General features: G+C 35.8%; 1 protein-coding gene across 7 annotated transcripts in view; it reads right to left on the reverse strand.

Moving 5' to 3' along the window:
• The window catches only part of IMMP1L (IMP1 inner mitochondrial membrane peptidase-like (S. cerevisiae)), a 76,206-nt gene that overhangs the window by 9,357 nt on the left and 43,150 nt on the right, over positions 1-23,699 (reverse strand). For all 7 annotated transcript variants that reach the window (XR_824508.1, XM_010831806.1, XM_010831805.1 and 4 more), the window contains 3 exons: positions 20,601-20,734; positions 18,628-18,716; positions 15,083-15,209 (listed from right to left, as the gene is read on the reverse strand). Coding sequence is in view for 6 of the 7 variants with exons in the window: in XM_010831806.1 (XP_010830108.1) it covers positions 15,083-15,209; positions 18,628-18,716; positions 20,601-20,705 (321 nt within the window). In the remaining variant the exon portion in view is untranslated. The remainder of the gene's footprint in view (positions 1-15,082; positions 15,210-18,627; positions 18,717-20,600; positions 20,735-23,699) is intronic.

The raw sequence follows: 23,699 nt of genomic DNA on the forward strand, positions 1-23,699 counted from the left end.
TGCCGTCCCTGGGATTCTCCAGACAGACACTGGAGTGGGTTGCCATTTCCTTCTCCAATGCATGAAAGTGAAAAGTGAAAGTAAAGTCGCTCAGTCGTGTCCAACTCTTAGCGATCCCATGGACTGCAGCCCACCAGGCTCCTGTGTCCATGGGATTTTCCAGGCAAGAGTACTGGAGTGGGGTGCCATTGCCTTCTCCCATGTATTACTTAGATAATTCAATTACATATATATGTACACACACATATATGTGTCTTAATATGCCTAGTTATTTTAGTAATACTTGTACATTTTTAAAAAGGGAACATTGTCCATCACAATGCGGGTCAGGAAGAGCTTTACTGAAGTAAAAACAATTTTTTTTTCTTTGCTTGTGTGGAATTAGACCCAACTTCCAATCCATACAGCAGGCGCTGCTTCTTTGCACAGTACAAGTAAATGACTGCAATTATAGTATTGTCACTAGACCTCTGGGTAACTGAAATATTAGTCTAGCTATGAACTTATTTATTTAAATAAATATAAAGTACAACACATTTTTGGTGTGGGTCCAAAACTTAAAACCTGACCTTTCTGCTCAGGTGAGTGGAGTGGAATGAAACAACAAACAGAACAAAAATTTCCTAACTCAAAACACAGTTATTGTCTGTTGGATTAATCTATTGGTTATCACTAAGTTCAAAATTCAAACCAGGTAAGAAAAAAGTTCTATAGCAATATTATTATAATAAAATATTAACAGATAAAATATATTAAAATATATTTTATTTTTTTATTATAAATTTATTTTAATTGGAGGCTAATTACTTTACAATATTGTACTGGTTTTGCCATACATCAACATGAATCCTCCACGGGTATTTTAAATTATTTATAAAAAGCCATTATAACTTCCCAATTAAAGTAGAACTCATATTTATAATAAATGTTTTACAAATGGCCAAAAGTGGAAATCCTAATTCCATGTCTTTGTTCATCATTTCTCATAACCAAAACTTTTAAAAATAGCTAATTACTTTTTCTGTTTGTACTTCTGGAAATATGCCATGACAACTTGAATGAATGCACAAGACTGAGTAAGAATATATGGAATATATGTCTACAATGCCACTTAGAAATTTTTGCTCAACTTTGAATTTTCCCAGTGTCTCAGATAAAGCTAGCTTTAGGGCTAACTTTTAAAGCATTAAAAGAACCCTTAAATCATTCTTGGTTTTTCCTTTCTACGTCAGAGGTTTACCTCCTGAGCTATGATAAAACCTAATCTCAGGGCAGGACAAAAGAATCAAGCCTCTGGTTCTCAGCTATACTTACTGAGGTCTAGTTAAGTGCCTCCTTTATAGTACAAGCAACAAATGTAATTGCCTCATGGCCTGCGGGTGTCCATTGAACAAAAGCAGCTTTTGTGAACCAACCCACAGGTGTTACCTTTCTTGATTCAAGTGAAATCTGATGAAAGAGTCCACAATATCAAATAACACATTTACTAAAATGTAATCAAACTTATTATTTGATTAAGGAAAGACTGATTAAGAAAAAGTTCTGACTAAAGAGTAAGATATTTGTATGCTCAACCTTTCAAAAGTTTCAAAAAACAGGAAATCCTAGTAACAGACTGATTTTTAATTAACTCTCTGTTTGCCAGATATTTAAAAATTTATAATCAGCAAAGGCAGGATATGCACTGGCCTTATTATTGTTCATGACTCTTTAATGGTTCTTCTAAAATGACTGTGAATGTAAAGAAAACAATAATTACTGAAGAAACAAAAATCATAAAGGTAATAAGGGCGGGGGGGAGGGTAAAGCTTCTGAAATCCTTTTTTTACATGACTTTTTTTCCTGGAAAAAGGAAAAGGAGAGGCATATAAACTGTAGTCATAGTAAGATGCTATGCACACAAACTAGTGGAGAGAACGCTTGTGAAATGAGATAATTTATTAATTATATAGTTTTAAAGAACTTCACACACAGCCCAGTATTTGTATGACTCATGCAAGGGCAAAACTGGGAACACCATCAGTAAATTATTGTTGGAGTTTACCTTCCTATATAAGCCACCAAAACGATAAAGACATGCATGTCAAAAAGAAAAACATTAAATCCCCTGAGAGGCAATCACGTAGAAGTTTTTAAGAACACAAAACTGAGAAAACATTATTAATCTTTAATTTTGTAAAATGGTGCTGTCCCAAGTGTCAGTTATGGATGGGTATCTTTGAAAGCAAAACTCAAGAAACAGTTTCACTCAGATTCTATTTTTAATGACATTCTCCTTGCCACAACTTTTTGCCCATACTTGTCTCCCTGAGTAGACTATCTGGGGAGGGAAGTGCTCCCAAATGCATGACTAAGGGATTAATATGTATAATGCCCAGGCGTGACACGTTAACACACTGATTATTTCAATGGATACTATTTCTATGCAGTCTTGCTTCTTTTTCTCCCCATTTAAATTCTGACTTATTACTATCCTATCGCACATCATTCCCAGGAGCTGTTATTGTCTTTCCCTACTTAAAAATGGCGCCACTTTAGGTTCATAGCCAATTATCACTAAAGAGGAATTTACACAAAAGTTCTAGTAGACTACACCTACAGCACTGGGGTGAGGGTAATGATGAGGGATGCTTTCAACCAACAGGTTCTCTTTCATTACTGAGCATCTCCCTGCTGAGCAGGTTTAGAGCTTAGTCTAAGACTTGACTTGCTCATTCTCATAGCTATTGCAAGCTAAGCTCCTTCATCATCTCCTTCAGTATTCAATACCTCCATCCAGCCTAAACAGGAATCTCTGGGGCTGAGTTCAAACTGTAGGTCTGCCACTTACTAGTTAAACACCTTGGACAGGTTATTTAAACCTCATCTATAAAACTGGGACTAGTTAAATGCCTTACAGAAATATTCTAAAAAACAAATAACACATAAGGTTCCTGGCACCCAATAAGCACTCACTAAATATTAGCTATTGTTATTAACATTTGCTCCAGCTGCTGGATGAATGATGCCTGCCGGGCTTTCTTTATTCCTGATTTTTTATGCAGTCTATCCAGTTCTCTGCAAAGTGAACTGTGCTTTGCAATTTCACTTTCGTTATGCTTTTGGCCTTTTTCTTTTACACTGTATTCAATTATATAGTTCTGGTACTAGCCAAGACTTTGAATTGAATCCATTATAATTAAAAATGTACATTAATTTTGAATAGATGCCATATTAATTATGCCAACAGATTTAATGGAATTTAATGAAATTCAGTTTTTAAGACCAAATCATCCAAATGTAGCAAAGAACAACATTTTAATATTTTAATAGGGATCTTTTCCAAGCAATGTTTATTGACTATCAAATACCTAAGCTCTTCCTTATGAGGCACTTACTTCTTAAGAACCATCTACCAACTTGTCAGAAGGCAGAGGAATGGGGAATGTAGATTTTTTTTTCCCCTTAGGACAATGGATTATCTCACTCTCTGACTTCTTTTTTGTTCTATATGTAACAAGGTTACCTGTTGTGTATTTGGATTAGTATTTAAAAGAAGTACCTTACATTCTCATTTCAAAACTATGTCAGTACTCTCATTTTAATATAGCCTGATGTCCACTCTGGTTCTCATAGTCCAAAAGATGAGCCTAATTTAATGAAACAGGATATTTGAAAGAGTAGTAGAACATAGTGGTAAATATGTAAATAGTGAGTTTTCTCATGTTCACAGAAAAAGTCTAAATAATTAGTAAATCAGATGCTTACTATAAAGAATATGTGCTAATAGATTTCCACCAAATATTCCCACTGAATTATTCCTGGGACTTCAAATAATTCTTCCCAGTCAAAATTCATCCCTATATGGATTTATTCCTGTAGATGAATCTCCGTATCTCTTTTCAATTTCTTATGGCCCCAATGTATAACTGCTTCATACAGAGATTGGCTAGAAAACTGATTTTCACCTGAAATGGAACTATAAATAAAAGATTCAAAGTATTCTTGAACTTGGCATTACTAACGCCTTAAAAAAGTGTTGTGCTGCATGATTTCCTTTGATTCTTCTCCTTTTTATGTTTTATTAAAAACAGAATTCTAATGTCCCATACCCTGGAAGTTATTTAGAATAACATGTAGCTTTGCGAATACAAAATTGCAAAATAGGCAGATGGACAACACATGATTTTTTTTTTTCTGCGTTAGTGTTAAGATATGAAGAGAACAGCTAAAGATCTTTAAAAAGGTTGATCTCTGGGGGCTAGAAGCATCAAAACATTGTTTGACTAACAAGACATCATGAAAATATACTGTGGACATCAAGGAGGGAATCGTGTAACACCCAGACATCATTCTGGGAAAGCACTTGTTTTCTTCTCACTTCAATTCCATTGCCATTGTACTCATTTTAAGTACACTCAACCATAAGCCTATTACACAGGCTTCCAGAGTACTCCAAAACTGACCCAAGTTTTTGGCTCTAACAACAGAGATAGATGATGCATTTCTTCCAACACCCAATCCTGTTTAGACATTCTCCTAATCCTTCTCCGAACATTTACTGGTTTCCATTCTTAATGTTATTGTCTCAATTATGTCTTACAGCCTATTTATTAACTGGGCTTCCTGCCTCTGGCCTCTCCTATTGCGATCATCCTCTATTAAACTATCCTTGATTAGTCTATATTAGTATCAGGGTGATCTCTTAAAAACTAAGTCTGATTATGTTACTCCCAGGACTTCCCTGGTGGTCCAGTGGTTAGAATCTGTGCTTCCACTGCAGGGGCATGGGTTCAATCGCTGGTCTGGGAATTAAGATTCTGCAAGCCATGCGGTGTGGCCAAAATAAAGTAACTCCCCTGCTTGAGACATGCAAAGAATTCAACCCTGATTATCTTTTCACTTTTATCTCTTTTTGCTAGTCATCCCTCGCCACTGTATGTCCCAGATGTAGGAACTTATTTTTCACAGCTGCCCAAAGCACAGGGCTGCACTCCCTTCTAGAACCTAAATATGCTGCTTGCTTGGATAAGGATCTTATCCAAGCTCCCACTTATCCTTTAGAAGTTCAACTTTGACCTCCCAAGTCTGGAGTAATCCTATCTACCCCAGTGTAGATGAATATCATGTTACACCATTTTGTAATTCCTTGTCTGCTCCTCCAACTTGACTACAAATTCTTAAAGCTGTATTGTTCAACATGGTAGCCACTAGTAACATATGTCACCATTTAATCTTACAGATTATATAAAACTAAAAATTCATTTCCTCAGACACACTAACCATGTTTCCTGTACTCAACAGCCACATGAACCTAGAGGCTACCACACTGGACAGTGCAGATACAGACTACTCCATTTTTGCAGGAAGTTCTATTGGACAGCCAGCAGGCAGGGACTTACCTACTCTAACATGGTGGAGACCCTCAAGTAAATGTTCAGTAATGTTTGGAATTAATGGAATTAGTGAATTCATGAATAAATAATAGGAAAATTGTGAAGTTATTGTCTGGCAAATGTGCCCGCCCTGGTAGCCTCCTAAAGGCCTTTTGCTGAAGTCTTCTCTCCGTCCTCCTAAGTCCAGTGGTTTCCCCTGCTCCTGAGGCACAGTCTCATTAAAGACGCCGCCTGGTGCTGGGATTTGTTTGGGGTTAGGTGTATTTGCAGTTAGGGTCAGAAGTCCATATCAGTCTATGTGCCCAGACCTACCCTGACTTTCTTTACATAAGGGAAGTCAAATTTCAAGTCTCTTCTGATGACAGAAGGTTTCTCTAATCCTTTCTGATTTAGAGATTTAAACACACAATGTACAGGAAGTAGATCAGAATCTTGAGTTACAATCTTAGAATTTTAAGTTACTCACCCTATGGTCTTAAGTACTTTGTTTCCCTTCCCTGTTGGCTCTGTATGTGTATTAACAGTAGGGATGTAAACCAGCTATGCCAAACTAAACAATTCTGACATTTGCTTAAAATAGTTACGAAAATTCCAATCCAGGAGGAAAGTACAGTCAGATATCTAGGTGAGCAGTATCATGGCTTGTAATGTCAGTATTTTCCAGCTAATCTACTATCTTCAACTGTTTTATAACATGCATACTTGCTTTTAAATCCATAATTCCTCTTTTCCATTCTTATTTTAGGTAAAGACTGGTAGATGGAGAATGTTTTTATAGATTAAGTGGGTCACAGAAACCTGTAGGATTTTAATTACCCAAAGTGCTAAGAGAAGAATTTCATTCAGTTGTTTATTTCAGAAGACATCTGACTATGTTCCACCTGGTCAACGGCAGCTTTCCAGAAGCCACTCAGAACACATTCTCTTTACTACTATCAGAGTGCGAGTCTGTCTAGATGCTGACGTTGAACAGTAGCGTTACAATTTCATGCTCAGTAATTTTTCCCAATTACTTTTAAGCAGCCTAAGTATATACAGGTCTCATATAACATGTAGATAAAACTACACGTAATACGGCATTTTACTGAATTGCATAAATGCCTCCCCAGAATCCCACCAATGGCACTGACTTTCCAGTTCTGAGTGGTTAAAATATTTTCAGGTGAGCAAAACATGCTAGTTTCAGGAAGAGTTGCTACTGTTTCAACAGAAATGTCGATTTTCACAAATACATATACATACATATTCAAACACATATTAAGATAAAATACAGTTCTGTAAAATAATATTTTATAAACTACATATTATCGTTAAGCTAAGATCAAAATATTCTGAAAATGTTCAGGGAACACATCAGAAAATGCTTAAGTACTGAGGGCCTCAAAGATGATTCTTTAGTGTTAACATCAGAAGAAAAACACCTCAGAATTGTAAACACTAAGTCAAATTTATCTTCACAGTTGTGTTAGCTATAGGATGAAAAAGTCACGTCATCTCCGCAGTGAACTTCACTTAGCAAAAAAGTAAACAAATTTCCTCTGCATCAGCTGCAATCAAGGCATTAGCAGTATGCCATGATTGATTACCCTGGGAGCCGTTGCTGAGAAATGGATGTGAAGCACAGGTTTTTATCACTATAGTCTGCAAAAAGCAAGTCCCTTGTTTAGATATCCTAGTTGTAATAAGTGACATTATTAGGTAGTTCTTCTATTTAAATGACATAAGGATTCAGTGTATCAGCAGCTTATAATAAATAAGCCCTTTCAATCTGAGGAGTCCTCTCCCTACAAAGAAGTACTTTTGCTGTTTATAATACAAGTGGCAATAGAAGACCATATGGTTGTGACTTTTAGCTAAAGTAAATGACATTTAAACAAACAGAAAAACAGCATTAGGATATTCAAAGATGTGGACTATAACCTAAATACACAGGACACATTGGGATTTATCAGTGTTTATAAAGTGCCCATTTTCTAATGTTGTCCAATTATTTTTCAGCTTGCAATTTTATATAAATACTTCTCAGTATACAGTAAAAAAGCTTTTTACCAGCATCTTATCCCATTTCAAAGTTTTCTTTTTAAGAACACTATAGACCAGAGCATGCTTAGAATATTTAATCAGTTCTTTTTGAAATGTAAAACTATTTCTTACATTTCTGCCAATAACAAGGTTATAAAGGTATAAAATGTTACAAATTGTTATAAAATGTTATAAATAAGTTACAATAAAGTATACTGTTACTAAGATACTCTATAATACAAAAGAAAAATGTAAGAAATATGTAGGGCAAAAGCAAAGTAGCCAAGATGGCATGGTCAGGCGCTCTTGCCCCAAGTTTTGTAAATAAAGATTTTGTAACAGCTGAGATCACTGATAGCTTTGTGCATGCTCATCAGGAGGTACTCGGTAGTCCACAGGCTACTGTTGGTGTGTAAGCACGTACAAGCTTCACCTGGAACGCCCTGGTGGACTGCGTTATGGTTATGTTTTGGCTGGTGCTATGGCTGCTCTGTCAGCCAGGAGAGAATAAACGTGTCTGCAGTTCCTGTGGCTTCTCCAGTCTTCTTCCAGGCTCTTAGCTCCCTCCTCGCCTACCCTGGGTTTAAAGAACAGTGCGCACAGTGATACAGAGTGAGACAAGTGGCGTAGTTGGCAGGATCAGGAGACAAAATACTACATTTCTCATCCACCTACTCTACTGTGGTAACAAACCAGGATTTTATGAACATTTCACCTCTTGTGTATGACACTGGAATCCATGTTATCGAGAACCAAAAAGCTTTATATAACTGGATCTTTGATAGGTCAAAAATTAAAGTAAAAGAAAATTTTCTAATAAGTACAGATGTTTTTTTTAACAGTAGCAGAAGACTGCCATGTTTTAACTATAGGAAAATACTGAAATCTCCATAATCATATTTCTACTACCATGCTCGTTTCCAATACAGAGTGGCCGCTATGGCTGAAAAACTGAAATTCAATAAATAGAGTTTTAATTATTTGAAACATTTAGAAAAAGAGAGTCTTCATTTTATAACAACCAACCACTGGAAAGCAGTTTACACTTAAAGGAAAGTTTACCAACTTCCAGTAATAACTTATCCATCCTTAAGCTGCCAACCAATATAAGGATCAAAAGGACAAAATATCTGCAGAGTAGTTAAATATGTCCAAAAGCACATCATTTCTACTGAAATGTAGAAAACTCTCTTTACCACACCACTTAATTAGTGGGTACTACATGTTGCAAAGGCAACTTTAGCCTTTATAGTAACAAAACTGCCATACCATTTCTGGGAAATTATATCTTCCCTCAAAATGAGAGTAAGGTAGTAAGTCCAAGGTACCTCAGGTTCCACCATTCCTTTAGAAGAGTTAGACAAGACCAAATTCAGAGTACTCCAAACTAAGTCATTCAGAGGCAGGTAGATTTTTAGTCTGCTCTAATAAAAGGACTAAAATCTATCAAACAGAAGTCACTTAGGGAAATAAACATTTAATCAGCATAATGCTATCCTGGCACAAAGTAACAGGGGCATTCCAGTATTTTCTACAACTTTCACCTGCAATTATGCAAGTTGGTCAAGTAGCCCTACCATGGAAGTAAGTGGAGTTTTCAAGTATTCTATGAAGACTAGGATGAACCCAGATTGGCCAATTCAGTATTAGCATACAATGTGTTGAAGTACGGGAACATCTATATCACTGAAAAAGAGAACATCATGCACTTTACTCCAGAGCAAGTCTGCAGGAGAAACCAGAAGAAGAAACTGAGTAGAACAGAAACTAAAAGAAACGCCGTCAGACTCTAGTTATATGGACATTTGTCTAAACTTCAAGTATTTTTAAAGTATCTACCAGATGCCAAATAGAAGATTAGGAGTTGGGGAATTAACTGAGATGAAAACAAATCCCTGCCATTAAGAATCTTATATTCTAGAGCAAGGGTCAGCAAATGTTTCTGTAAAACACCAGACAGTGAAGAGCCCAAGCTTTGCAGGCCATAGAGTCTCTGTTACAACAACTCAATTCTGCTGTTTTAGTGAGAGTCCCAGACGATACAGAAATGAATGAGTGTGCCTGCGTTCCAATAAAACCTTAACTACAAGAACAAGAAGCATGAAGGGTGTGGGTCTTCTAGGCTATCAAAAGGACCATGGCTTTTATTATGAGATGGGGAGCTACTGGGCTTTTTGGGCAGAAGAGTGTAACATTATTTCTATTAAAAAGCATCATTATTAAAAAGGATGATTTCAGCTACTATGTGAATAGTAGGGACGCAAAAAGTTGGGAAAGATAAAAACAGAAAGAGAAGATCAGAAGTTATTACAAGAAAACAAGAGTAAGATAAATTTGTCTTGCACCAGGATGTAGTGGTGATGGTGGCAACGTGTGGTCGAATTCTACTTTACAAGATATTGGTTCAGTTCAGCTCAGACGCTCAGTCATGTCTGACTCTTTGCAACCTCATGGACTAAAGCACGCCAGGCTTCCCTGTCCATCACCAACTCCCGGAGCTTGCTCAAACTCATGTCCATCAAGTTCGGTGATGCCATCCAACCATCTCATCCTCTGTCATCCCCTTTTCCTCCTGTCTTCAATCTTTTCCAGTGAGTCAGTTCTTCCCATCAGGTAGCCAAAGTATTGGAGTTTCATCTTCAGCATCAGTCCTTCCCATGAATATTCAGGACTGATTGCCTTTAGGATTGACTGGTTTGATCTCCCTGCAGACCAAGGGACTCTCAAGAGTTTTTTCCAACACCACAGTTCAAAAGCACCAATTCTTTGGTCCTCAGCTTTCCTTATGGCCCGTCCAACTCTCACATCCATACATGACTACTGGAAAAACCACAGCCTTGACTAGATGGACCTTTGTTGGCAAAATAATGGCTCTGCTTTTGAATATGCTGTCCAGGTTGGTCATAGCTTTTCTTCCAAGGAGCGAGTGTCTTTTAATTTCAAGGCTGCAGTCACCATCTGCAGTGATTTTGGAGCCCATGAAAATAAAGTCTGTCACTGTTTCCATTGTTTCCCCATCTATTTGCCATGAAGTGATGGGACCAGATGTCATTTTGAATGTTGAGTTTTAAGCCAGCTTTTCACTCTCCTCTTTCACTTTCATCAAGAGGCTCTTTAGTTCTTCTCTGCTTTCTGCCATAAGGGTGGTGCCATCTGCATATCTGAGGTTATTGATATTTTTCCCAGCAATCGTGATTCCAGCTTATGCTTCGTCCAGCCTGGCATTTTCCATGAGGTACTCTGCATAAAAGTTAAGTAAGCAGGTTGACAATATACAGCCTTGACATACTCCTTTCCTAATTTCAAACCAAGATATAATCATCATGATTTGCTAATAGATTGGATGAGAGGATGAAAGAGGAAGAGAGGCAAGGATGACTCCAAGGTTCATGACTTGAGTGAGAAGAAGAATGGAGTCGCCTTTCGGTGACTGGGAATATGTGAGGGAGGATCCAGTTGTGGAAGGAAAATCAGGAGTTTAGTTTTCGACATACTAAGTTCAAGAGGAAAATATTAGACAGACTATTAGATATATGATTCTGGAGTTCAGGAAAGAATCTGTGGTTGATATAAATTTAGAACTTAAATTAGACAGTATTCAAACCTTCAAGACAGGATTAGGTCACCTTATGTGTGCGTATATAAACAAAATAAGTTTAAAATACAAACCCTTAGTTACTCCAATATTTGGAGGAATCAACAAAGGACACTCGGAAGAAGCAGAAAAAGGAGAAAACCTGAAGACAGTGGTATTCTTCAAACTAAGTGAAACCAGGCCTGAAGAACAACTACTTTAAATACTAACAGTAGGTCAAAGGGAAGGAGGACTGAAAGTTGACCACTGGATCAACAACAGATCATTCATGAGAACTGTTCCAGTGAATTCCCAGGGATCAAAGTCTAAGTGGAATGAGTTCAAAAGAGAATATAAAGTTCACAGGGGAGTCAGTAAGTATGCACAACTCTTTCCTAAAGCAGGTTATGGTGCCCAAAAGGTCTGTTTGTTTGGATGGGAGGTTTTATAGCAGGATTGTTTGCTGATACAAACTTACTATATTTCAAAATGCCTAACTGTAACACAGTTACACTATGAATTAAAATCACAGCTTTGAACTATCACAATGTTATCCTGAGAAAGAGTATAAAGTGTTTTTCTGTGTTTATTAGCTTTATAACAAAATTTTACCATATTTCCTGAGTCTTGGCCCTATATTCCTTAGGCGAGTGGAGTCTGTGTTAAATCACCTGCTGTGCTGATCAACAGAAGAATGCTAGTTCATTTAATGCATTTCCTACCTGCTAAATGCTTCTTCCAATTAAATTATTTTTGGCAAATTAGTGGCTTCTAGCAGCTAACTGAGGAATTCCTGTAGTATAGAAAGGCAAGTTATTCAAGATGTTTGAGCTGAGTAAAATTTGTTTCTTTTGAGAGCCACAAATTAAGTTCATTTCCTAGTACCAATGCTCAGCACATAACTCAAGGGAAAAAATTACTAGCCTCAATATCAGGAAAAAAAGCAAAACCACTGCAGTAACACCTTGATAAGGACTGCTTAGTTTCCAAATGCTTACTGTAAAAAATAAATCATCTTTACTGCTTGCCATATGGACTTTTGGAACTCTGGAATGAATAAAACAGCTTCACATCACTTAACTGTCTATGTTCTTTTTCACCAACTTAAAAACAATGCTAATTCTTTGATACGCTAAACTCTATATTCTAGGTTCCAAATGAAAATTTTGGTGTTTTGCTTTCTGAAGCACCTACTTAAAAGAATGTTGTTGTCGGTTTTTTTTTGGCCTGAAATTCAAAACATATTTAATATACATCATCCTTATTATGGAGCTCAATCAAGATCTGAATAGCATTGTCTTCATAACTTATAAACAACAAATATTTTTCTGAAAGGGTGCACAGATATGGGAAAGAAACCCCTTTCATAAAATACAGCACCAGTCTGCTTCTGAGGTAGCTGGAAAAGGGAACACTCTAGAAGGGCAGATTGCAAACAGTTTGGATATCGCTCCAGAGTGCTCCAAACTTGGATGAATTTTTGTTATAAATCACCTTGATTAATGGAACACATCTGCTAAAGTAGTTCAGTAATAGCTACACAATTCTCATGGTTTAAAAAACTCAGCCTAGAAAAACTGGTAGAGGTGGGAAGCCTTCAAAAATCACTGGCTTGTCTTTAGAACTAATACTAGCCCTGATCAGAAATAGCTGCCTTTCTTTTTAAAAATGTTTAAGACAAATACATTGTAAGCGAAGTACAATTTGAGGAGATGGGAGCAAAAGTAAGAATAGTAAGTGGAGGATACTTGGGGAGAAGTAGTACTGGCATAGTAAAAAAATACAAATTTTTCAATAGACCCAGGCTATCTGTGTTTGAATTCCAACTGTTTATCTTATTAACTGTTTGAAATTGAGCAATTTATTTAACCTCCCTGTTGTTCAGTTTTCCTGTCTCTTAAATGCCACTACTAACTACCTGTACTGGGTTACTGTCGTGATGATTAAATAAACTAATCCTTGAAAGAGTTTCAACACTTACCCTGTACTTATTCTGGTACAAAGTAAATACACGCTAAGTGTTGACCAAAATTATCACAGTTGTTTGTACGTTTATAACATGCACACCAAAGTGAATGGAATACATCTGGAACAAAACAGCAGTGCCCCTAACTTATACTCTCATCCAACATAAAAATCCAAAGGATGTTTTCCTTGAAAGAATATTTATACATATGTAAAAAAATACATCTTATAGTCCCCTGGTTATTTTTTCTGATTACTAAGCAGAGATTTTATACAAATCCTTTCATCCTAACATTCCTCTTCTAATAATTTCAGAAGAAAACAACAACAGCAGTGTGCACACTGTATAAAGTACAACTGCACACAAGTACCCAGAAATTTATATGTTTTGTTATCCTTTATATGTTTTGTCATTTGTCTGTTGATAATTCTGGCCTCAGATGCTGGGAAAGATTGAAGGCAGGAGGAGAAGGGGATGACAGAGGATAAGACGGTTGGATGGCATCACTGACTCAATGGACACGAGTTTGAGCAAGCTTCGGGAGTTGGTGATGGACAAGGAAGCCTGGCATGCTGCAGTCCATGGTGTTGCAAAGAGTTGGACGGGACTGAGCAACTGAACTGAACTGAATTCTGGCCTCAAGTATATGCTTGTTGCTAAAGCAACTTAGAGGTGACTAGACTGCTTCATGAAATGATAACAGTCATGTGATGGTGAAATAATTATATAAATAACTAACATATTAGAAAAACAAAAAGATAAGTATCCATGATGAAGACCACAGAAAAATACTGATTTGTTACCTGATACTACATTTTCAACTTTAACATTAGGATCACCATCAGCTATTGATTCCTAGGATGTTTAGCACTGGAGTAATAAACATCAAAAGTGTAATAAACATTTGCACAGCTGAACCATAGTCTATTAAGGAAAGTAAATAAATAATAGGTTGATTATTTAATAGTCTATTGATCAAACTTACTTAATAGGGCAACAGAGGCTATTACAGGTAAAAATAAATATACAATGATGAAGACAATTCAACTCCTAATTATATGTTTACATTGGGGATGAAGATAAAGTTACTTAATAGATATAACAGTTCTATTAATAAACTGATAGTGACACAGAACATTTAAACAAAAGTAGAAAATAAATTTATAGTTAAAGTAAGAACAGCATATGCTGAGTAAACAGAAGGCCCTCCTTGCCCTGCCCCACCACAGCTACACGTTCTGTCTCAGCAGGCATGTGATTGGTGGAGGGGGCTGACACGTTACATGCTCTTCACTCTTCCACTCTACTGCGTCTGCTCTTTTTTCCTAACTGGGTTGGTAAGTTGACTACACCAAAAGTATACAAAATATCTATTCTGAACATTTAAACAGGATAAAAAAAAAAAACTATATGACTACATTTGATTTTACCAAATTTTTCATTATCAAGCCAGTGGAAAAACTAAGCCAGAATTCCAGATTGCATTTAGTTGTCACATCTCCTTCGTCTCCTCCAATCTACGACAATCCCTGACTTTCCTTTTTTAAAGACTTTGACACTTTTGAAGAGTATTGGTCAGTTATGTTGCAGGATGACCCTCAATTATGGTTTGTCTGTTGTTTTCTCATGATTAGACTGGGGCTGTAATTTCTTGTTAGACGAATACCACAAAAGTGATGTGCCCTTCTCAGTGCTTCAATTCAGGGGCTACATTATGTTGGCATGTCTTATCACTGGTGAAGCGAACCTTGAGCACTCAGTTAAGGTAGTGTCTGCCAGGTTTCTCCTCCACAAAGTTACTATTTCTCCCTTTGGAAAAATACCTTGGGAGAGATACTTTGAGACTATGCAAATCTACAATTTTCCCTCAAACCTTTGCCCAATATTTTGACACCGCTGGTGAATCCTGCCTTCAACAACTAATACTGAGATGTTTGTATGGGGCTTTAAAAGGAAATAAAATACATAAATTATAACGGTCATGTTGTTTGTGATACAAACATACACTTACATATTCTTATCCTACTGAATACATCATTTTAATTTATATTCAAACATGAATAAGTTATTTTCATTTGTCAGTGTGTTCAGTTAACGTTAATCAACTGTGATACCAATGAATAACATAATTGAAATGTTACTTACATAACTATGGCTTTTAAAGAAACCTGCTGGACTACTGGTGAGAATTTTGTCTCCTTCCAAACCAATTACTCTTTTACAAATATTTGATTTTGGATCACTCGGGCTTTTTGCAACCACAATGTCACCTCTGAGGGGAAAAAGTCAAAGAAAGTCAGTGTTATTATTAAACATAAACACATGCATGACACTGCTACAATACTTTTATAAAGCAACTTAAAGCCACACCCTTTATCCTCTCACATACTAACCCTCCCATACATTTACCAGCTTTGAGAACCTAGAGACTAAGTTTATGGGTCAGAATCCAAAAATGAGAGTGATGGAAAAACTATTAGAAGATTCTAAAATTTTTGACAATTTCACGAGAATTACCTTCTTGCACTGTACTTAGTCTGTTACTTCTGTGTCTAAATTTTTAGAACCAAAACTATAAAAAAGCAATTCATGTAAATATCACCAGACTAACCAAGCAAATTTTACTGCCCTGCCTGTAACACTGACTGACTCTACAGCATATATAAAGGTAGAGACATCATCTATGTTTCTCTAGAGCTTAAAGAACTGAGAAATCGCAGCATGTAAATTATATAAACCTAGATAGTTCACAGTACAGTCAAAAGGACTTATATTTGAAGAAAAATTTTCAGAAGACTTAGCCAGAAAAAATACTAAAAGCTGTCTAAACATAAGATACAAAAAATAAACTGGCATATCATACATATAAAACCAATATGGACAGGGTTACATATGGAAGAGATGATTCCTGGAATAAGTAACAATTTGCATGTATTAGAAGACTAAGTAAGATACTTAAAATTGGAAAGGAAGGAGACAAAAATACAGGACTAATGTCCCAACCAAAAAGAATACAACACTATTTCTGCATGAAATGAGCATGAAATGAATTCTGTTGCTCACACTTGAAAGGATTTAATATATTTACTTATTGTCTCTACCAGGTTCTTAAAATAATCTGATGCTGCTTATGATAAAAGATACATATATCAAAATCAAAAGTCATAAAAATAAATGATGATGGTTAAATTAGAAACCTAGTTATTTCTATATGTAAGTATTATATTGAGTCTGAAGCTTTTTGGTAGTCAAGTTAAAAAAGAAATTATGTTTATCATCTGCCAATCATTAACTAATAAAATAAGGTTTAGTTTGAAAAATATGACAAAATTTTTCTTAACAACTAATCACAGGAAAAGATATGTATGTAAGGAAAGTAAACATAGCATCTTTATCAGAAATTTTACAGAAATTACAACAGTATTCAGAATAGTCATTTCTTCAGGCTATTCTTAATAAGAGCTGAATGCTATTAAAACACTAAACTCTATAATTTGGAGTGCAATATAAGGCTTACACTTGTTTGAAAATGGGATAAAGCATCTCTTTTCAACCAACTGGAACTATGGCAGCAGAACTGTTCAGATGAAGAAATTTGCAAACATTGTAACATATGTAACATACTATAAAGTTGATTATGGCTAGCTTTGGGGAAAGAAATGTTCTCCGTGGGAGTCTTATTCAGCTTAAGTTTGTTAACAAAAAAATCAGTATGATCCTCAAAACAAACTGCATTTGAATGGCAACATAAAAAATCCTAATTTAGTCAAAGTTTTTTTATAGAAAGCATTATTACTGTAGACTGAACTTCCAGTGGTCTAACTAGATATTATAGGCAAAGAACTTAGATCAAAAAAGATAACCTAGAACTCTCAACTCTTTCAAATAGCATTTTAAAATAAACTTAACTAAGATTCAAATTTTCCTATATCATTTATAATCATCCTTATTATTCTAATAGATTATAAGCTTTTGAGATGAAGGATCAACCTCTTACTCAACCTAACATTCTCTATAGGGTAGAGCACATCTTATAAATGAGGTGCTCATTGACTGTTCAAAGAGTACGTAGTAATAAGGGATGACTGTCTCGAGCATGAAAGTTCTGTCCACTGGACTGAAAAATCCATGTGTTTTAGATACCAGATATGCAGACTTTTATCTTCCCTAAATGGATGGCTATTCTGTCTTTAGAAACAGGCAGCTAGCAAGAGTATCTCTTGTCAGGTGTCAGAGATTCCTCTGAAATCTCAGAGTTCTGTGCTGCAGATTAATGAAAAAAATATTCAGTATAGTAATATTTTTAAAGTAGAGTTACCAACTGACTACCTTGGTTGTAAAAGTTACTTTGTTATGTCTCATATAAATGCCAAATTTTGAGCTGTCTTTCCAGCTAATGGGTTCCCTGAATGAACAGAATACAAAATGAAACTTTCAAAAAAATCTTATTTACTAAATATAGTTATTTATATTATCCATCTGACTCCAGAGTATCCCCTCCAAAACAGACAATATTGAAGTATTCATTCAGAAACTATGTAGCCAATGAATCCAGCTTCTTGTTAAGGATGCTTAAAGATTGTGAATTACGTGATCAGCATGGAAAACAGACGCTTGTCTTCACATTGTAGTGAACCTAGGTCTCCAGTTAATCCAAAGACTGTAATAAGTTATTTTGATACAAGGTAAAAAGAAAAGGAAGTGAGAATATAACCTGTTATATAAACTTTATTTTATTACCCCCATATCTATCAATTAGGCATCCTGAAGTTGTTCGGGATAAAAGATCTGAAGAATTACCTAAGGCCCAAGCTAGACCATAATGCTTGAGGAAGAGAGTTTCTATCTACAGAATCTAAGATGGCGGAAGATCAATAAATGCAAAGAATAGTTTTACACTGTTCTTAGTGATTTTCCAGTAATGTGGAATACACTATAGAAAAGGTCAATAATGAATGAGGAAAGCCTAAACCTACTTAGGCCATAAGATAAATAACAGCTCAAGTGAGTAAAATTTATATTTTCTCAAGATGAAATATAATACAGATTGACTTTTTAAGAGTTATGAAAAACTAATGGACCCCAAAATTTAAGGACTCAAAGAGGTTCTCTTTAGAAATTACATTAAATGACTAATACTTAACATCAATTCAGAAGGAATAACACTCTAGGAGTTAAGTAGAATAAATAATATCTTAAGGATTGGAAACACCATTTAGAACAGGATTTTAAAAGATTTAGTGGCCAATAATATTTGCCAAGGAATTTTGTAACTTAATATAATTAATCAGAAAACTCATAATAGATAGGATTCCTGGCTCCCAGCTATATACAGTGCTATATAGTCTAAAAGTCATCAACTGCTCATCACAGACTACAGAGATTAAGACAGTCACCAATAGAAATGCAGGATTATATTGAAAATTAAGAAATCAAATCACTAAGATTTGAATATGTAACTGGCTCCTAAGTCTCTAGTTCCTTAAACGATCCAAGAGACTGCATGTTTAGAGAGACTATTAGAATTTCTCAGTGAGAGAAAAAATTTGAGTAAAAATTTCATCCAGTTGGTCATTAATTTGGTTATTTACAGAAGAGTTTTTAAAGCTAATGTTAAGAAACTGCAGAAAAGACACAATATATATGTGTGTTTTCACCATGAATTTAATATATTTGTGACAGAAATTTACCTTTGGATACCATAAAAATGTCGACTAAGATTTTCTGCAAAGACAATATCTGAATTTTGAATTGTAGGCTCCATTGATGGTCCAGAACACTGAAAGAGAGGTAATTTTTATATTTAACTTGAAAACCTTTTAAAATATAAATATCTGATCAGGCTTAAAAGAAAATCAAGCAAATGTTCTTTAAACTTGGAGAATGATTTATAATAAGCTGGTAGCGCCGAGAAGTTCAACTCTACAGAGAAGCCAGCAAATCTGGAAACACAGGCAAAATATATTTTAAATGGTCTATTAATATTATATTATAAAAGATGAATAACATTACCTCTGGTTCCAAATTTTGGCCATCTTGTAAAATTTAAGTGCTTTGAGGGCAGTGACTGTCTCTTAAGTTCCCAATTGCTAATCAAGATCAAGAACAGTGCTTAGCATAAACTTGATACTCAACACACACTTATTGAATGAACAGTTAATGACTTTTTTCTTCTTGCTATGACCAAATATCATCCAGAAGCCCATGACAGTAATTTAGCAAGTGGTATCATACTATTTTCAACTAACTGGTGTCTTTCATTCTCTTCCAGAGAATAGTTTATTCATTCTGGGGGGCTGCAACTTACATTTTCTACTGAAAAATACTGGCATAATGAGATGCACTTTAAAAACTTTCATGTTAGTGTGTCTTAAAACAATAATCTTCATATATACCTCAAAACAGGTATGAGGTACATATGCACAGGGAGTTGGTGATGGACAGGGAAGCCTGGCGTGCTGCAGTCCCTGTGTTGCCAAGAGTTGGACAAGACCGAGTGACTGAACTGAACTTATACCTCAAAACTGTAGTATATTATCATTATAATCTAAAAAATATAAATACAACAGTCTTTACTCAATTCAGTTGTATGTAAATAAAACTTTTTACTCAAAACCTCCTACTCAGGCAGAAAAAAAGACCACAATGAAAGTTTTTTGCTATTTCTGTAGTCTACTGGAAGCACCAGTATAGATTAATAAAAAAAAATCAAAGGGGAATTTCAGTTAGATATATTTATTTGCCTAAATATAGTTATTAGAATTATTCCAACTTGAGATTATACGACTATAAATCTCTTTAGGGTAAACCTGTAAACATAGCAACACCAATAGCAAAACTCACTGACCAAACAATCAACCAATTTACTATTTCATGTATATGACAAAAGGTGAGTACTGTCATGGCTGATAGATTTATGATGCAATATTAAGAAAATACATTGGGAAAAGGACAGCCTTATCATTTTAATTTTGACACAAGGCAGAATAAATCATTTGTTTTAGTAACAGTTATTGACATTCTTCACAGAAATTAAAAAGTAGGATTTTTGAAAATCAGAGCAATATGTGCTGAAATTCCAAGTCTACTTGGAATTGCGGGACCTATAGAAAGTTACTTGAGCTTTCTGAGCCTCAGCTTTCTCATGTACATAGTATTAGTAGATTTCTAATAAGTAGTTCAGGGGCTTCCCTGGTGGCTCAGTGGTAAACAATTCGCTTGCAACACAGGAGATGCGGACTCAGTCCCTTGGTCAGGAAGATCCTCTGAACAAGGAAATGGCAACCCACTCTAATATTTCTGCCTGGGAAATCCCATGGATGGAGGAGCCTGGTGGGCTACAATCCATGGGGTCACAAGAGTTGGACACAGCTTAGCAACTAAATAACAATAATACGTATCTCACAGAGTGTAAGAGATTAAATGAGTTAATAAACATAAAATATCAAACACGTCCTGGAGTGCAGTAATATTCAACAATGGTAAAAACTAATATTTCATTAGATTAATAGGGGCTTTTGTGTCCCTGAAAGACAATACAGGACCACATTTAAAGTTACAGTTCTTCTGTTTTACATCAGTGCCAATGCAAACAAACACTCTTCCTTCAATTTAAAAAAATAACATATTTTATATGATTATTTTCTTGAATGTGAGCACTTACCACGAGAACACCACCAACGTATTCAAAAGCACAATGAGCTATGCAGCCATACTGAATAGTATAGCCAACAAGTCGAAAGGTTTTTCCCAGAACACCACGAAGCATAGTTCTATGTAGACTCTGCTACCATTGGCCTGATGGTAAATTTCAAAAAGTTTCATGATCAATACTATTTTAAAACACGTAAGAGATAACTCTACTGTAAAATATTTTACAATTACCCAAAGTATAGTAAATGGCTAATATGATTTGTGCAGAAAATCAAAAGTTTACTTTCATTTTTTCTATAAAGATTTTTTTAAAAGGCAAATCATAGCCACTTAATATTCTGATCTACTAAGCAGATTATATTCAAATATTACTGGGTTTAAATATAAATTAGATAACTAGTAGACTCTGAACTTGTCTCTCCCCTTTCATGCCCCGGTTATTTCTTGATATTAAGGCAGATACTTAAAAAAAGATATTAACTCTTTCAAGTATTAATAACAGTTCTTCATACTGTTTCCAGTGATAGAACATCAGTTCTTGTCATAATAGGGTAATAAACAGGAAAAAATCAGAATAAATGTATGAAAAGGCAAGTTTTCAATTACTTCATTTATTAACTTGTGTGATCTTCAATGAATTACTTCATCTCTATGGGCCTTAATAAAATGGAAGTAACAGTATCTCACAGAATGGTTTGAGAATAAAATTCAATTAACATGTCCTAGTGGCTTTGTAAATTGTAGGTACATTCAGTTGTCAGTTATTAATTGCTACTATAACAATGAACTCATGATTATGAAACACCATTAAAAACCAAGTATTTTTAAAAAGCCATATATACTTGACATACTGATATTCATCTAAAATATTCCTAGTATTTGTCCCTTCTTTTGTATTTACCTGCTACAACTACGTTTCAAGCATTTCTGAACTAATGGCCTAATGCTTAGGCCTAGACTTCTAGGCACTATTATCAGATTAAATTTACTAAAACACATCAACAATAATTACATGTAACATTTGCTCAATGCGTAGTATATAAGTCAGGCTTTACAAATTAATCTCTGTGAGACAGATATTATTAGTATTATCATTTTATAGATAAGGAACCTATGAGTAGTCAGCTTACATGCTAAACATCAACAAAACTAGAAACTCAAGAACTTAACCATTATGTTACACTGACTCCCATATCTCTCCCTTGCTCTCATAACCTCTATAGTTTTCTATCACATATTACTCATTTTCATGATTCTTTTTCAAATAGCTTCCATCCTGTCTTCAGATTCCAACCTGATCTTCCTTGATGCTCCTACAAAAACTGACTACTCAACCATACTCCTGTTTACTTAAACTGCCCACCAAACGCTTACTTATACCACTATCCCCGCCTGGAATATACCCATCAGGATACCCATCATGTGTCTAGTTTATAACTCTTCTCTAAATGCTCTCAATAGGCAAGCTGTTGCTTCTTATTTGGGTTCCTAATGTTCATTTTCAATGATTAAGAATACTGTCTCTATAGTTGGTCTGTCAAAGCAGATACCCTGGCTCCACCATATTTTAGCTGTGTGACGTTCAGGTTATTTGACCTATGCAAATCTCAAGTGCCTTTATCTGTAAAATGGCCTTACTATCACTATCTCAGAGAGTTGAGTCAGGATTACTTGTAATCAGGTATGTAGTTGTGTAGTGAAATAGATCGGAGAAGGCAATGGCACCCCACTCCAGTACTCTTGCCTGGAAAATCCATGGACGGAGGAGCCTGGTGGGCTGCAGTCCATGGGGTCGCTGAGGGTCGGACACAACTGAGCGACTTCACTTTCACTTTTCACTTTCATGCATTGGAGAAGGAAATGGCAACCCACTCCAGTGTTCTTGCCTGGAGAATCCCAGGAATGGCGGAGCCTGGTGGGCTGCCGTCTATGGGGTCACACAGAGTCGGACACGACTGAAGTAACTTAGCAGCAGTGAAATAGATCAATAAATGCTAGTTACTATGTCATTTGCTTGGCAATTAGCATGTACCATATAAGCTCATATAATTAAGCTGCATTTCCAAATGTCTAAGTTTCTGCCTATCTTATGTTTAAATAAAATATATTTGTTTTTTCCTTTTGGATGCACCATGCAATTTACGGGATCTTAGTTTCCTGACCAGGGAGTGAGCTCAAGCCCTAGGCAGGGAAAGCACAGTCCTAGCCACTGGACCTCCAGGGAAGTCACAATAATAGAATTATAGAACCCACAGGATAGGACTATTATTTATCAGTGTTTTATTACTTATTAGTGTTTAGTCACCTATTAAACATAGATTATGTCATCTCCCCTAACAAGTCTTCACTGGGCCACGCCAACAAATGTTACCTATGCTTTGTATCACTTACCTACCTTCAGCACACACTGATTATAATACTTACCGCACTATATTATTTATATCTTTCTCTTATTATATATTTTATTACATACTATGCTTATATGTCGGTGGGCAGTGACTATGCACTATTCATCTTTGAATCCTTGGGGCCTGACTGAATTAATGAATATATATTGAACCCAAATCTCCTATATTTTCCACATCTTTAGTATGATAAAATGGTTATAAAGTTCAAAATGATGATCAGAAGAACATTGAGATTTTTGGTCAACGAGGAGACAGAGTAATGTCATACTCACTGAAAGAAAAAACTATCAGTAACATATTAAAAAGTGTTCTCGTTAAATTTTTTAAGTAACATGAAATATTCCATCTTAGGAATCTGACTTACAGTAATAACTGACATACTTTTAAAAACTAAGGATTTTTAGAATATAATAAGTTAATAAACAGTGATACTTAAGAACACTTCGTAACTAAAGCGAGGCGAAGGATGGAAAGGAGGGAGACTTCTGTCTGCTCAGGGACACTGCGGGGAGGCGGGAGCGGGGACCGCCCAGGCGGTCTTTCCAGTGTCGGGGAAAAGGAGAGCGAGAAAGTGGGGAGCGACGTGAAAAGGGGGTCGGGTGGGAAGGCGGCTCCATGCCGGCCCCTGCCCCGTCGGCCCCTCCAGGCCTCCATCCCCGCCAGGCACCCCGCCCACCACGCGCTCCATCACCAGGGTGGCC

The sequence above is a fragment of the Bison bison genome, unplaced genomic scaffold, assembly GCF_000754665.1.
Source record: "Bison bison bison isolate TAMUID 2011002044 unplaced genomic scaffold, Bison_UMD1.0 scf7180017864531, whole genome shotgun sequence".
In the NCBI taxonomy this organism is placed as follows: domain Eukaryota; kingdom Metazoa; phylum Chordata; class Mammalia; order Artiodactyla; family Bovidae; genus Bison; species Bison bison.